This window comes from Botryllus schlosseri, chromosome 6 (genome assembly GCF_051294905.1).
Source record: "Botryllus schlosseri isolate E-star chromosome 6, Bs_hap1, whole genome shotgun sequence".
Taxonomy (NCBI): Eukaryota; Metazoa; Chordata; class Ascidiacea; order Stolidobranchia; family Styelidae; genus Botryllus; species Botryllus schlosseri.
Genome location: NC_137241.1, coordinates 26,840,076 through 26,855,263, shown reverse-complemented (window position 1 = coordinate 26,855,263; position 15,188 = coordinate 26,840,076). Strand labels below are relative to the sequence as shown.

The 15,188-nt window shown below is 40.9% G+C and overlaps 2 protein-coding genes across 2 annotated transcripts; both read left to right on the top strand.

Annotated features, from left to right (window-relative positions):
• Nucleotides 1-12: 12 nt before the first annotated feature.
• Nucleotides 13-2,004, top strand: LOC145441876 (polyhomeotic-like protein 2). The gene has a single exon (XM_080319823.1). The coding sequence runs from the start codon at nt 13-15 to the stop codon at nt 730-732; it is 720 nt and encodes a 239-aa protein (XP_080175949.1). The 3' UTR covers nt 733-2,004.
• A 71-nt stretch (nt 2,005-2,075) lies between these two features.
• On the top strand, nt 2,076-14,725 carry LOC145441873 (ras association domain-containing protein 5-like). Its single transcript, XM_080319822.1, has 11 exons — nt 2,076-2,269; nt 2,382-2,483; nt 6,588-6,779; nt 7,279-7,490; nt 8,138-8,305; nt 8,983-9,113; nt 9,321-9,431; nt 9,928-10,062; nt 12,430-12,568; nt 12,804-12,922; nt 13,130-14,725. Exons 1-11 carry the CDS (start codon nt 2,076-2,078, stop codon nt 13,292-13,294), a joined length of 1,668 nt encoding a protein of 555 aa, XP_080175948.1. The 3' UTR covers nt 13,295-14,725.
• The last annotated feature ends 463 nt before the right edge of the window (nt 14,726-15,188 follow it).

Below are 15,188 nucleotides of genomic sequence, written 5' to 3'. Positions count from 1 at the left end.
ATAAAACTGAACATGAATGAGCATACCGATGAATCCTCAGTGGATTTATCAAACGATAAATGTGGAATATCCAAGCAACAAGGAAATTACAGCGTATTGTATCATCTAATTGACGGATATGTAATTGAAGAAGCCGACACACCATTCGCTTTGGATACTGGTTCGTTACTTACAAAGCAACAGCTGCGTGATATTTGGAAGAAGCAACAAGAGCTTATGGCCGAGGAGATGGAAAAAATGAAAAGTAATCCGAAATTGGAACCATTTGTACCCAATCAACGATGTGAAGGGTGCGGCACGGTAGGAAACCAGCATTACTCGCCGCAATTTTGCACTATTGGTTGCATGCGAAGGTACAACGCTTCTCGCGCCAGGATGTCTCGTTGGAGAACCGGACAAGGTAAACCTAAAAAATATGATATGGAGCCAAATATGGACAGCGCAAAAACACGACTGTTTGAGTCCCCACCAGAATCACCATCTATTTCGTCTGTGGAATCTAAAGATGGGAATAACATCCCTATCAGCCCCAGTAAATGGTCCGTAGACGATGTCTGCAATTTTATCAACTCCATTCCCGATGCAAAATACTTTGTCAAAGATTTCCGTGAGAATGAAATTGACGGTTCGGCCCTCTTGCTTCTGAAGGAGGATCATCTCATTCACACTCTGAACATTAAGTTAGGCCCGGCTCTTAAACTTTGTTCTCATATCAGAAAGTTGACAGAGTAGACTGGATGATTGATGCTCCTTATCAGCGGAACGGGTGCATTGAGCTTGAAAGTGTGCGTGCCAAACTGTGACACAAATGTGGCATAACATGCCATCCTAATAGTGGCCAGAAAACTTGCAGCCGGAGAATTTGTGACTGTTGACTGTATCCAAGTACTCGAGTCAGGATCGATATTTGAACTTTTCAAATCATTCATAATGTTGTGATGTCACAATGAGTGATACTCAAATACCTGACTCGAAGTCTAATCCTAGATTCAGGATCTAATCACTGGGTACTCGATTTTGTCCAGCCCCAGTAATAAAATGCAATGGACATATAAATGGCTTTTGTGCCAATAACATTTTGAGTTAGCAAATTAATAGATCATTGAATATGTTACTGTGTATTGGCAATGCCGTTTTCTGCGGTAAGAACACTGCTCCTAATTTCTCGACAAGTGCCATAATAATGGATCTGTGAGTCGCATATTTATATACGTACCGTATCTCTAATCGAAAGTAGCATCTCCTATTCTTCTGCCCAGTGTTGCTTCTCGAATTCACTGTAATGGCATGCATCTTTTTGTAAACTTCGTTGATGTTGCCAAGTCTTGAACATTCTTTGTCGCTTCAATAAAATTCAGAATGTTATCCACACAGCTGCCTTATGCCAATGCCCATGGTCAGGTAGCCATGATGTTGAAACAAAATAATATACCATCTTACAGGCATGTAGCCTACTACATCATTGCGATGGCATTGGTCAATTTGTGGGTAAATTACCAAACCTGACTGATGTGCTTCACTCAATGGTTTGAAACACCGTTGAATGTGGTTGACCAACTGCGTATTATCATGGTTACCGTCATGTCTGTTGTTTGACTTTATCAATGTGGTCAAGAGATGGTCGCTGTTTATTATAGCATTTATAATTTCGCCAATTCTGAATGTTCGTGTTGGTCAATGTAAATTCGTGACGCTACTTTGATCAGTTAGTGAGTGTTGTAGCTGTGATTTGTAGGAATAGTGTGTTCTATGTTGATGACCGTGAATTTTGATCGAAAACGTTCTAGGATAAATCACTGGCGGTTTTACTGGGTTGTTAATTGAAATTGTCATATTGTCACCGAAGTATTCTGATTTTAGTCCGAATTTCATATTTCTTTGCATCACCACACCAGTAACTATTGTGTGTTTTCGTCTTGCAAGACTACCGAAGACGTTAGTTATATTTTATCCAGCAAATATTTTACCGCTGTTGCACAATGTGTTTTTCTTCTACTTGCATAGGCCTACCTTTCGTAGTTACTAAAAGATCGTAAGTATCACCATTGGATGCTGTTTCATGGGAATTCCGAAACATGAGTAAGCAACCGGTTTCGAACGACCGAAAGAGTATGCAGCGAAAGGTCGAGGAATCAATAAAAACTGCTGCCGCTACCAAAAAAGTGCGAGAAAAACCTGTTGGCCGTGCCGTGCCTCTGCCGAGATCTGTGGAAAAAAATTCAAGCCCAGCGCCATACGGGGCCAGGAATGGTGATATCAAAAAATCAACGTAAGTCATCATTTTATCAGCTCTCGTGTTCAGATTTTATTTGATATTATGCGCCATTTGCATTTGATTTATCCAAAATGTTCTTGGATTAATGACCTCTTACTTGATACAGTACACCTCCAGCACCATCATCGAGACCACTGTCAAGCTCCAAACCAAATCCACCGTGGCAACGACCAAAAGTGACACCTGCGTCGGCAGTTTATGGAAACAAGTGTGTATTTTAACAGAAATAACTGTGTTACAGTATAGCTTACTGCAACTCAAAAAGAAATTGGAACTTGGAATCACCCACACATAGTAGAGTTGGCCTAAATATGTAAAAACTAATTCGGAAAGGCTAAGTTGTTGTGTGTACAATTACTGGCCACAGGGAGCACGCTCAGGCGCGTAGCCGGGGGGGGGGGGGAATAATCACATCTGCAATAGGCCCGCGGCGCACGATATCGTCACTGGCCTTCACATCACATCTGCATTGCTTGGTGTGCACGATATCTTCGTAGGCCTACACAATCGCATCTGGAATAGGCCTAGTACTAAAGATATCGCTAGCCTAACTACCGCGTCTTGGGCCTACCATGCTTTGGCTCCTATTTCTCGATGGCTTAGATAAAATGCTATTAAGTATATGCTGATTAGCGATTGTGATTAAAGAGTGACATCTCGTAACTGAATGACATCGAATGTCCGCAATCATGTTCGACGCGTGCGTACATGCGTAATTGATTTCCACTAGTCTTCAGTTATAGTCCAGTAGGCTTGAGTTATAAGAGGTAAAGGTTTGAACCACCTGAAATCGGCGTCATTATAGCACATATTCCATAAAAACTCGTACATTTTTACTTACCTAAATCGTCGCCGAGGTTACGTACGACGCAAGACGCATTGATGAGCGGGCGTATTTAATTGTTGGACACTTTGACAAGCGCGCGAATTTAATTGTTCAGCGCGTTGATAAGCGCGCGTACTCAAATGTTCGACGCGTGCGTATTTCATTGTTCACGACAGATCAGGGAGTCGCTAATTAACAGCAATTCCGGACTCGTTAACAAGCTTATCATACGCCTATAATCGCCAACACGGGGATGTTGTATAATCGTTATTTACGCATCGCATGTAACCTACTTAACGCTAATGAGTCAATGCTACGTTACTAAATTCGGAAAAAACCGAACCCCTCCCCCTTTTATTTCAAACCCCCCCCCCTTATTTTTCAGCTGGCTACGCGCCTGAGCACGCTCTACCATGACGGTATGCGATATGGTGGTATTTGGTTCTGTGTGGCATGAATAACCATGGTGTTGCAAAATCTACAACCAACTGTCATGTTTAAGGCATATATCTAACATTGTTCAATAGATAGTGGGATTATTTCAACGCCCGTTAGTCAGTAGTTCCAGCTCATGTTTTACATTGTACGGTAGCCACAAAGATACAATATCAGAGGGACAGCAAATAGCTGACCAACTTGATGATATTCATGTCCGCAATCTATTTACAAGTTATTAATGTCAGAAATGTGTACGCATATGTCAACAAATACGCGACTAGAATCAGTGCAATCCTCATCTAGTCCCTTATCAGTTTTCAAGTATCATTTATGGGTTGGTTACAGTAACTGCAACATCTGGCAAATTTTCAATTTGGATATTCTGTTTTCTCTATGAATCATGTTTAGAAATTCCTTGGTGGTGTAACAGGACGTCCACAACCACACCCAATCATTATTCCTAGATTGTGGAATGGATGTCAGAACTAATGATGGTTATTTTTAGATGTACTGTTTCAATCAATCAATCATTTATTTATCACACCAGTGAAAATCCGGTACGGACCAGGATGACGACGAGGGGACGCAAGGCCTTAGTACACAGTCACCACCTGAAGGAGTATACACATTATATTCAATGGCACAAAACAAATGACAATAAATATACAAAACTACAAGAAAAGCAGAGAAAAAAATTCAACAAGGACAACAAAGACAGCAGTGCAGAAAAGGGTCAATAGAGTAGATTATACGGTACTTTTCAACAATAAGACAGTAGTTGCAAAATCGGCATATTATCAATTATACTTATCTAATGTATATTTCCGATAACGTTTTTTAAATAGATGATCGGGCAAATCTCTGAGGTCTTCTGGTAGAGAGTTCCAGGTAGCGGCACCAATATAATAGAAACTTTTCTGGGAGGATGATTTATCTACACGCGGAAGTAACAAACCATTTGATGAGGCAGAACGAGTGAAGTGCGAGTGTACTCTGAGGCAAAAGTAGTGAAATGTTTGTCGAAGAAGGATCTATTATGATGGAAGATATTGTGCATCATTTTTGCCGTTTCGTATTTTATGACGTCTGTCACTCTCAGAATACCAAGTTTTTTGTATTCTGGCAGCAATCTACGTCGAAAACCTACACCACTTAGTGCCCGTATAGCACTATTTTGGAGAGTGATAATGGGCTTAAGATATGTAGAATGGGTGTGACCCCACACACTGACACAGTATTGTAATTGTGAATGAAAGATTGAAAAATATATCGACCGCAGACCATTACGCGATAACAAAATTTTTAGCCTATGCAAAATACCGGTGGCCCGAGATAATTTATAGGTGACGAGATAGATGTGATGTTTCCATGACAACTTGTTGTCTATTTGGATGCCAAGATAACGGACTGATTCAGTAGGAAGGATAGTGCAGTTTCCGAAAGGAATGGAAAAGGTTGGCTGGGTGCGGATTCGCGGAGGAAGGAAAAGGATGATTTGAGTTTTATCAGGGTTTGTTGTGAGGCGGTTTCTCGTCATCCACGAGTGAATTTTTTTCAACTCGTGGGAGACTTGGTACTTCAGTTCTTCTGTGGAGTTTGCGTGTCCAGAAAAACAAGCATCGTCAGCAAATAGAACACTTTGTAAAGATGTTTTCCTTCGTTTGTTTGATAACTGGCACCGTCAGATCTCATGTAAAGTGGTAGATGCTACAACATAATTGAAGTAAGACAGGAAAATAATAAAATATATTTGATCTGGCAATTGTTGGCACCCGTGGAGGAAGATGCTTTGTGCAACATAGGCCTGTATGGCTGTTTGGAAGATATGTAGTTCTTTTTGTATATTTCATTCAGGTTGTATAGGTGTTAGTCGACTGATAGTTCTGTATAAATCAGCCCAAATATCGATATGTGTCACTAAATACGATAGCAAATTGACCAATGTTAAGTTTCACAAACTTAACGCCAATCAATCACTGTTCAGGTATTCTTGGGCACAGTTTCATGTCATTTGTAGAAGGGTAGCTTGGTTGTATTTTGGAATTTGCATTTTCTCCGTTTAGTCGCTACAGGATAGCATCTTTGTCTGCCTGCAGATGATGTCACACTTGTTAGTCATATGTAGCCTGCTTTCCTCAGCGAGACTGCCAATGATGTATGGGTTCATTCATATCAAACTTGTGCATGGTCCAGTTGATGACTGTTGAGAGTTATTTGCAGTAAGATATCCTAGTTTTTGCTGCCTTAAGACTAATTTTTATGAAAGAGAATGAACTCGATTGACTAAATAGGCAGCAGACCAGCACATAAAAGTCACCAGTAATGGAAATTATTGCCTATAAATTAATGCCATTGACTGTTTTAGCACCAACCACATTATCTAGCTTATATCTTCATTTTTCAGATTTTCATAACTGCTAGGTAGACCTATTGCTATGGTGTGACAAAATATCACAAATTGTAGTTCTAGCTAGCCCACTGAATTTGGATTTGACAAGAGAAATAGTGTTCTAACACGCCAAATACAATTGTGATGCCTGTTTTGGGAAGTATTCGGACAGTGTTACGTGTTACTTAAGTGTGAAGGATTACATGCAATTAGCCTTGGAAAAATTTCGCTTCGAAATTTCAAAATTCATTTTTTGTTTCAAAATCTTTTGAAATTCTCTAACTCAGACCATGGAATAGGCCAAAAGGAAATTGACAAAATATTGATCTGGATGTTGGCTTTTCAAAAATCTCTGACGGAGTCATTTATGACAAAAATTTCGAATAAATTTTTGGTTTATGATGAAGCTGTATGACAAAATTTTACAGCAGTGAAAAAATTTTTCGGTCAAAGAAAGTGCTGACGGTAGGACCAGTAAAATTGAAATTTTGCAATTTTTACTCATTTCTTTGGTCAGATAAAGCCATAACGTAAAAACAGAGGTACTATGTTAATATTTCCAACCAAAAAAATGAGAAATTTTGATACTTTTCAAATTTTATAGGTGCTAGTCCTCTTAGATTTTAAATCAAGAATGCGAAATTGTGGATATTTGACAGGAATGACACTTCATCTTCACGGCCCCAGAGTGCCGCATCCCGTCGACCAAACAGCGGCCAACCGGCCGCTGGGGGTCCAGCGAAAGAGAATTCGTCAGTAAGCAACGCACCCGGTGTGAAACCGTCGCAACTCAAGAGCCGGCAGAGAGCCGTTTCATCAGTATCAAATAGTAAAGCGTTATCGCCTACAGTGTAAGTAGTTGAATTTTTCATTGCATTTTACAACTGTGTCACTCTTCTTCTGGATTAAATCCATAACTTAATCCTCCGATAATGGAATATCCTTTGTGTCCACCTACCAATTTGAGAATTTGTATTGGGTAGGCTATATTTTTTTAGATTTATAGGATCAATCGAAAGCAATTTCCTTGTATGATTCAGTAGGTTTGTTGTCTTTGCTATTGAATTCGTTCTTGAGGCATAGCCTATCGCTAGAATGTAAGCATACGCGAGCATGAGGCTCATTTCCAAAATTGGGTTGTCGGACAATGTGTTCACCATATGTCGGGTTATGATTGTAATATGTAGCGTGACAATTATCGAGGTCGCATATGGAAATGGTATAGAATGATATATTCTAAATCAGGAGTCGGCAATCTTTTCTGCTCTGCGGACTGCTTTCAAAAATTTTCGCGTAAATACACAGATGTTCATCCGGGGCTTAACTTAACCTTAGTCGTTGGACACTCAGATCATCAAACTCCCGTAATCGATCTACCTCGTCGCCGTCCGCTAAAGACGCCAAGCCGGAGAAACCCGTAGCGAAAGTGACTGCCAGCACTCCGGTGTCGTACAAGGTGAAGGACACCGGGGTAGTTTTGCCGAAGATTCAAAAGACGAATGCCACGATCGAGGCCAAGAAAGAGGTCGCGTCGGAAAAAACAAAGGATGAAAATTTACTAGGTTTGTGGCGATTTTAGGGACGCGTTCCTGCTGCATATATCACGGCTGGTAAATATGGATGTGGATGTACATTAGGGTTGTTCAAAAATGACTTCTTTTTCCTGATTCGGTGAAATGCATATCAATTTTTGCTCACTTCCGACTGGTAGATGCGAAGATATTGCGGTTGAAAGTTTGGGATTTGAAAAAAATAGCATCGACCGTGGAAATCCCACAATTATTAATGAAAAACTCAGATAACTTCGCTTCTACGGATTGGAATAATGGCAAATTTGGTGTACAATATTTTTGTAGGTAATCTAACAATTTAATCAGTGAATCACCGGGATCCAGAAAAAAATTGGTATTTTTGTACAACCCTGATGTAGACGGTTGATGCTGTGGTAATTATTTTGACTCGAGGTTGTTTTGGCTGGTCAAGGCTGTTTTGAGTAAGCGGACATAGTCATTAGTTATTTTGAATTTGCAGGTTATGTTGCAGCGGCGGTCTGAGTAGTCAATCATGCTATCCAAGCAGAAAAGTTCTAATGTAGTTTCAGTATGCAGAATTGTTAAGTAGTTAACTTGATGTGAGATGCATCTAAACCTGTTCCGTTGTTATGTCTGTCAAATTCTTATCCACGGTTGATCGGTACGTGATATTTTAGTACCGCCGAAGCGATCTCGAGCCCACGTGATGCCGGTCTCGAAAACTGTGAAGCCCGCCAAGAAAGGACATGATTTCGCCGATCATGAATTAACGGACTGGGTCAACTGGTGCGACGCTTGCGGCAGTATCATACTCTCTTTGTTCGGGAAGTGCGTAAAATGTAAAAGTAAGTCTGATCGTTTTTGTTGGTTCTGTGCTACTGCAACAGATATAGTACGTTGAGCCGAAGCTGTATGTTTGCCTCGATTATTAGCGGCGCCTTATCGTCGCTGTGGAATCAAAGTAGCTTATCACCAGTTGTCCATTTTATACATTTTAGGAAAATCAACTTTATGTAACGTTTTCATTTTCTTTCGGCCATATCTTGACCATGGTTAACTTTGAAACAATGTGATACACATTAACATGGCCCTGATATGCCCAAAAAGAAATGAAAATTCTTGGAGGTACAGAACTTCGATATCCAATTGGATAGGATATTCATATTGAAATAAACCCGAATATCTTTGGATGACACTCGTCAGGGGTAATCATCAGCGTTTAGAAAGGAACATGTTGTGATGCGATTGTTGATATGCAATGTTCTGTCCAATTCTGTACTAGTTGCTGACAATTACCCGTGACAAGTGTCAGCCGGAAACAGTCGGGCCCATTTCAATATGAATATACTTTTTATATGTTTGAACAATGGATCTCAAAATTTGAACCATGGACATAAGTTCTTTTGAAATCTCTACTAGTTGCTGACCATTACCTCTGATGAATGTTAACTGAAAATATTCAGGTTTATTGCAACATGGAGATGTCTTAAATTGTAGATTCTTATGGTATTGTTTTCAACAGAATGTATGATGGTTTGTCACGGCAAGTGCGCCCTCACCGTGTCGCTGACTTGCGAGGCGGACGAAGTCCGTCCGAATTCGTCCATCGATCCCACGTGGTACAAGACCATCGTTGAAGAAACAAAAGACCAGGTAAGTTTGTGACAAGCAACTGTGCTCCACGCCAGTACCTTTGACTGTGATGTAAAATCTAAATCTGCAGCTATCTGTCTCTACTAGTTGCTGACGATTACGCCTGACTGGTTCGGGTTTATTTCGACATCATGAATATTATACTATTCGATTGTATATTGAAGTTCTGTATCGACAAGAGTCTTTTTATCTCTCCGTGTCTTGTAGGAAACGTTAAAGGAATACAACACAATACAACGGGTTATGCCACAGGGAGAACTGAAGGAGAGGATCGACAACTTCAATAAGACCGTCAAAAGTACGCAACAGATGACTTTGGTAAGAAACCACGATTATTATAGACTTATAGATACCGTTGCTAATTGCTATAGCACGCTTATTTCTTAGATTTATCCTTAATTATAACTTGTGCCCATATTTTTGGCAATGAGGATATAACGAAAAGTGATTACTGTCGTTAGTCATCAGTTGACTGCCCTTAGCTTTCAATGGGCACCCTGTGTATAGACGAGACTGTACGTCAGGGGTTCTCGACCTTCTTGTAGCACGTACACCTTAATTTTTTTCTGTCCGAGTGCAATTATTTCTGTGCTTGGCAATGAAAACAAGACAAAATAACAATATAGGTCAAAAATAAAGACTAATCAGTATAAATAGGACCGATGTAGTTTTATGGCCGTAGTTCAGCATTACCTTTCAATGGACTCCTTGAAACTAGTCTGCGGACTCCATGTTAAGAACCCCTGAATAAGGCGGCTCTCCGTTACAGTTGAAATATGGCGGTTTTGAATGGTTGGCGTTTTTGTGTTCTTAGCAAGAAGACGGAGAGACGTTTCGTGGATTTATTCGCGTCACGATGAACCTCACCAGGCCTGTCAGCGTCGGGTCAGACGAGAAAGAGAAAGAGCGAAAAAAAGTTCAACGAAACGATTCCTTTTACGTTAACAAGGTGGGGACTTTTCAGATCATTTGGGTGATGCTGTGCACTCGTTATCATGATCTCGTTGGTAATTCGTGTGTTGACAGGCGAGCTAAATCGGAATATCGAATGTATGCATATCACTAAATAAATTTGTAATATGTGTCTCTGAGGAGATAGTGTTATCTCAATACTACAAATTACGTCACTGATATATAATGGAGGGAATTTAAATCACTGTGACATCTGTCAGCTACCCGATAGCCAGGTTACGATAGCAGGTCTCAGTTCTAATGAAATAATAAATACGTTTGATTTCACGAAATCGCCTCGTGATTAACTCCATTGGAAACATACAGAATTACATAAGTTGGTATGTATGAGCATTAGGGTTGTCCATAATTTGGAAAATATCAAAATTTATGCGTATCCATGCCTCATTCTATAGATTATAGTTCAAAAATGTCAATGAACCTGCAATAAGCTCACAGGAAAGTCGTTAACATTTGTCTAAATGCGTTTGAAAGTAGCTGCCGTAGAGTGGGCGTGTCAGCGACCATAGAACGGCAAGCAGACTAGTAATCACGAAATCACGGCGTTTGATTGGCTAATCTGCTATGCTTTAATGATCACGACGTTGGCGGCTTGTTGATCAGCTGGTAAGGAGTCGACTGACGGCGGTGATTCTGTAAGTACATTGTAGGTTGGTCCGCAGCTAATGATTTAGGGTTAATTCAGAACATGTTGAGTTACGAAATACATGATGAACTAAGAACAGCTACTTCACAATATCTTTAAATACATGACTGGATGGCTTATAGTGAAGGTAACCGTTGTAGCTTGTATGCCTTGATTTCATTGATGGAAAGCACAAAAACACGCGAAAAAATAGTGCAAAGGCGCTTATGCAAGTGACAAACGAATTTCTAGTTTCAGAGGGGATGTACCATCATTGAATACAAATATAAAGCTTGACATTGACACTACTTTGTCTGATCTTATTAGGCTGTTGTCGTGGTACATAATTGAAGTCTTAAATGCTGTTAAGGGCTGATGAATCAGTCATTTATGCTTGGCACTTGTCAGATTCTTGCAGCATAATGAATCATACCCGCAACTGCTGTCAAAGTCTCCAATGATGCCGGGCAAAGAGCTCTAAAGATAAGCACAGACTATGCTGGTAGCGCCAGCAAAAAGACAGTTTGCTTGCTTTGATTAGCATGTCCTTAATGAATGTGAAGTCATTACCGGCTGCATAACGACTAATGCTTGAATCAAACTAGACATGGACATAAAAAGGATGGATTGAAGCGGTGTGGTAGTTACACTCTTCTTCAGAAATCCAATGTAAGCTACCTGGTCGGCCCACATATCTTCTGAGCATACAGGATTGTGTCCAGCATCCATCTCACATGTTATGCTGCACCAGTTTGGTGATGTCTAATATGCCTTTCCTGCACCCAGAAAAGCAGGACCACTTGGCGTAATCTCAAGCATATCATATAGGTATTTCTTGGATCTATACTTAGTTCTATACGTTCACAATCATTCGCTGTTTCACCTCTGTCATGCCTGTAAGAGGCTATTGTTGCTCTAAACCCATCGTTACTTAGTTTTAACACTAACACATTCAATGACCAGATGTCTCATTTTATTATTAAATCACCATTGTACAATGCGCTTTCAGAATCATTGCCGTAAGCGATCTCCTTGGACTAATAGAAGCTCATAATCAGCAATCCGCCTTGGTCGTGATCATTCAAGCATAGCTGAATAACCAATCAAGTGACGTGATTTCGTGATTACTAGTCTTCTCGCCGTTCTATGGTCGCTAACACACCCACTCTACGGCAGCTACTTTCAAACGCATTTAGACAAATGTTGACGACTTTCCTATGAGCTCATTGCAGGTTCATTGATGTTTTTTATCAATAATCTACAGAATGAGACATGGATACGCATCTTTTTTGAGATTTTCTAAATTTTGGACAACCCTAATGAGCATACTTGACGTAGTGTAGTGTACACTTTCTGACTAACTTATCCTTATGATGTAAGGCAGGAATATTCGAATAAGGTAATGAAACGCTAGCCATAACCCGATCTGATATTCAAATTCGATTGTGACTCTGTTATTTTCGCCACCCTGCTTCATTGCACCAGTTAATGGATGATGTCATAGTATGGAGTGCTTTCCAATATCACTGTGTAATGAAATATGTATGTGTTGTGGTAGATGATAATGTATTAACTCTTGGCATCCTTTGATATTGAAATCCGTGTCGTTGGGGCGTCTGTACAATTTCGATGAATGGCTAATGGGTTAGTTAGGCCTAGTACTTTGCCAGGGCCAATAAATATCCCGAATCTGTTTCTCATACTGGTTTTGTTCTACAGGGTGCGATTAAAGCTCTCTATTTGAGCTCAGGCACTACCGCCGAGGAAGTGATCGGCGCTCTCCTGCAAAAGTACGGCATCAAGGACAACCCTCTGAAATTTGCGCTCTTCGAGAAACAAGTTCGCGAAGAGGGGCACAGTATGTTTTTTATCATCTTTGGCACGTTTCTTAACCTTTTATCGAGCGCAGACCCGTTAATGTTCTTGAGGAGTGGCGCGTGGACCCTCAAACTGCAAAATTTGGGAAGCTGGTGCTAAAAAATGGCATATCTTCCGTCCACAATTAGTTTGTTAATTTGTCTATTTGTTGCCCGAAAATCTACCAGATACAAAAAAAGGTTATTTTTGAACAATATTTTCATCTGTTGTTTCAGTCATTTTACGTAAAATGATGGCTCGCGAACGTCCTCTCTTCCTGCGACTCCTGTGGGGCGACGGAAACAGCCAGCAGCACGCTTTCATTTTACAGGAGAACGAAACGAGAGAAATACAGGTGAGTGAAGCGGCAGGTCAAAGTAGCCAGTGTTGCCACTATAGTAGAAGTCGTAATAACGCCGTAAGTTTACGGAGCGGGTGTAGCGGTTTCCGGGACATATCACATCCATAGAAAATGAAGGCGTAAAAACGCTCCTGCAGGTTGGGCTGCTTCGTGTGATTTCAGGAACGGAAATGCTTACGGAATTTTGTCTTTTTGTTTCAGTGGGAAACCTTCTCCCTCGCCGAACTCTACACTTTCCTGAAGATCTTGGAAAAAGAACAAAACGACCACATCGCCTGCATCAAAACCAAATACGACTGTAAGCGGCAGGACCTCGTGAACGCGATGGATTATCAGAAGAAGAAGAAGAAGGGCGCTGTCAAGTGATCGAGACGTACGCCCGTGTGGTACAATGACGGGTACGGCGGCTAGCGCCTTTAAAATCAACCGCAGTGCTCGAAGACGCGTTTGGAAATTCTTCAATCGCCGACCGCGCGGAAGTATTATGCGGGGATTGATTTTCTGATACCAGTTGGATCGGCAACGGGATTCCAAGTAAAACCTATTCGAAACTCTCAAATGGATATATATCAACTGTTCTTCAGATATTGGGGTCAGTGTTCCGCATACCGAAACTAGTTTCTGGGTATTTCGTAGACGATCTAGCGACATCCGATTAGGAGCACTTGCCAAGCTTATTTAATCGCGAATTACATATATTTTTATTTTATCGTCTCGTATCGATTCTTTTCAAGTAGAGGTGTTTAGGACGCTGCATGAAAACACCCCTTCTCACTGTGTTGGGCTTCTTGCGTCGTCGCCTGAGGATGCAGGCTGTACGCGAGGGAAGCTTGCTACTTTGAATGTCAAATATTTAATAATGGTATTTGTCGTCCCCCACTTCTTTTTTCAACCTCCACCAAATAGTGTATTGCTTCTATCTTTTAATTGCGAATTGACATGTTCGTTTTCCCAGAACTGTCACTAGGGCCTGATGAAATATATTTCATCTGCTACCAGCATAGTACACGGTTAAACGCTGACAAGATGGTCGTGTTACAAAGTATGCGTGTGTAGTTTTTTTTTATCCCTCTTGTAGAAAATCAGCAAAGCTACAGCAATACCCTGTATTTATTACGTTAACGCTGCTTGGCTCTGCAATCAACACGTTCAATCTGGATCCAGGCAATATCTCTTTGAAAACAAAGTTTAATCGATGCTCGTAATATCGTTTTTATCAATTGCGTTTTCGTTAATAATGTGAACATTGGTGTTTCCGATTTCTCTTGAGTGTTTCGTTGTGCCGTCTGCAATTAGCACGATGCAGTCGATTATATCAGTCCAATACTGTAATTTGTCAATCATTCCTTACTGCGAATTTCTTTCTTTCTGCAATTTACATGTGTGTGTCACGCCTCGTAAGGAACTGTGTGTGCTGTTTTCGAATTGACAAATGATTAGAAATATCCTACCCCGTCTATCCTCGACCCCGTGAGCTCCATTGGAAATGAGAATTTATGCTTGGTAGCTATTTCTCTGTCATTGATTTGTGGCTGGAGATATGTTGGACTATGAGGGTTGGACACCGGCGCATTATACCCTTACCCAAGTGTTGGGCGAAGGCCTCCGCCATGATCCGTTTCTCTCCGGAACTGCGGTACTGGAAACCGCGTCATTAGTAATCATTGTTTCGCGATGATTTGTCCAAATGTGTTCTGTTTCACTGTACATTGTTCTTGGTTATCGTTTCCTTTCCCATCGAATTTATCTACGCAGTTCTTAGGAAATAAACGGTGACTTAGACGCCATCTCACGTAACGATACGTGGAGTTCACTCATCCTGGGCGATCATTAGCGATGAAGTAACGTCTCTTCTTGTAACCACGAGACTCTCGTTGACATTGGGTTTCAGTTGAGTCGATTGTGAAAAATCTTGACCATTCAAACACACCACGAGATTGCGATACGACGTAAGGATAGAAAGGTATCGAAAGGACAAGGAGTGGCCCTTGAAATTAGACTCATACTGGTTCCGCACTGAATGCAAAGCAACAGAAGATCGCATAGAAAGCAACAGAAGATCGCATAGAAAGCCTAAGCGATGGAAATGAACTGGTATGTGTCGGGAGGTGCGGTCGATATATCAGACCTTGGTCCGGTAATCTTGAACGCTGACTAGCATGCCTTTCAACTGCGGTAGATATTGATAACGCGCGATATCTGCGCAGTGCATCATCTTTCGTGAAAGTACTTCTATAGAACTCGACGTGAACGGGGAGAT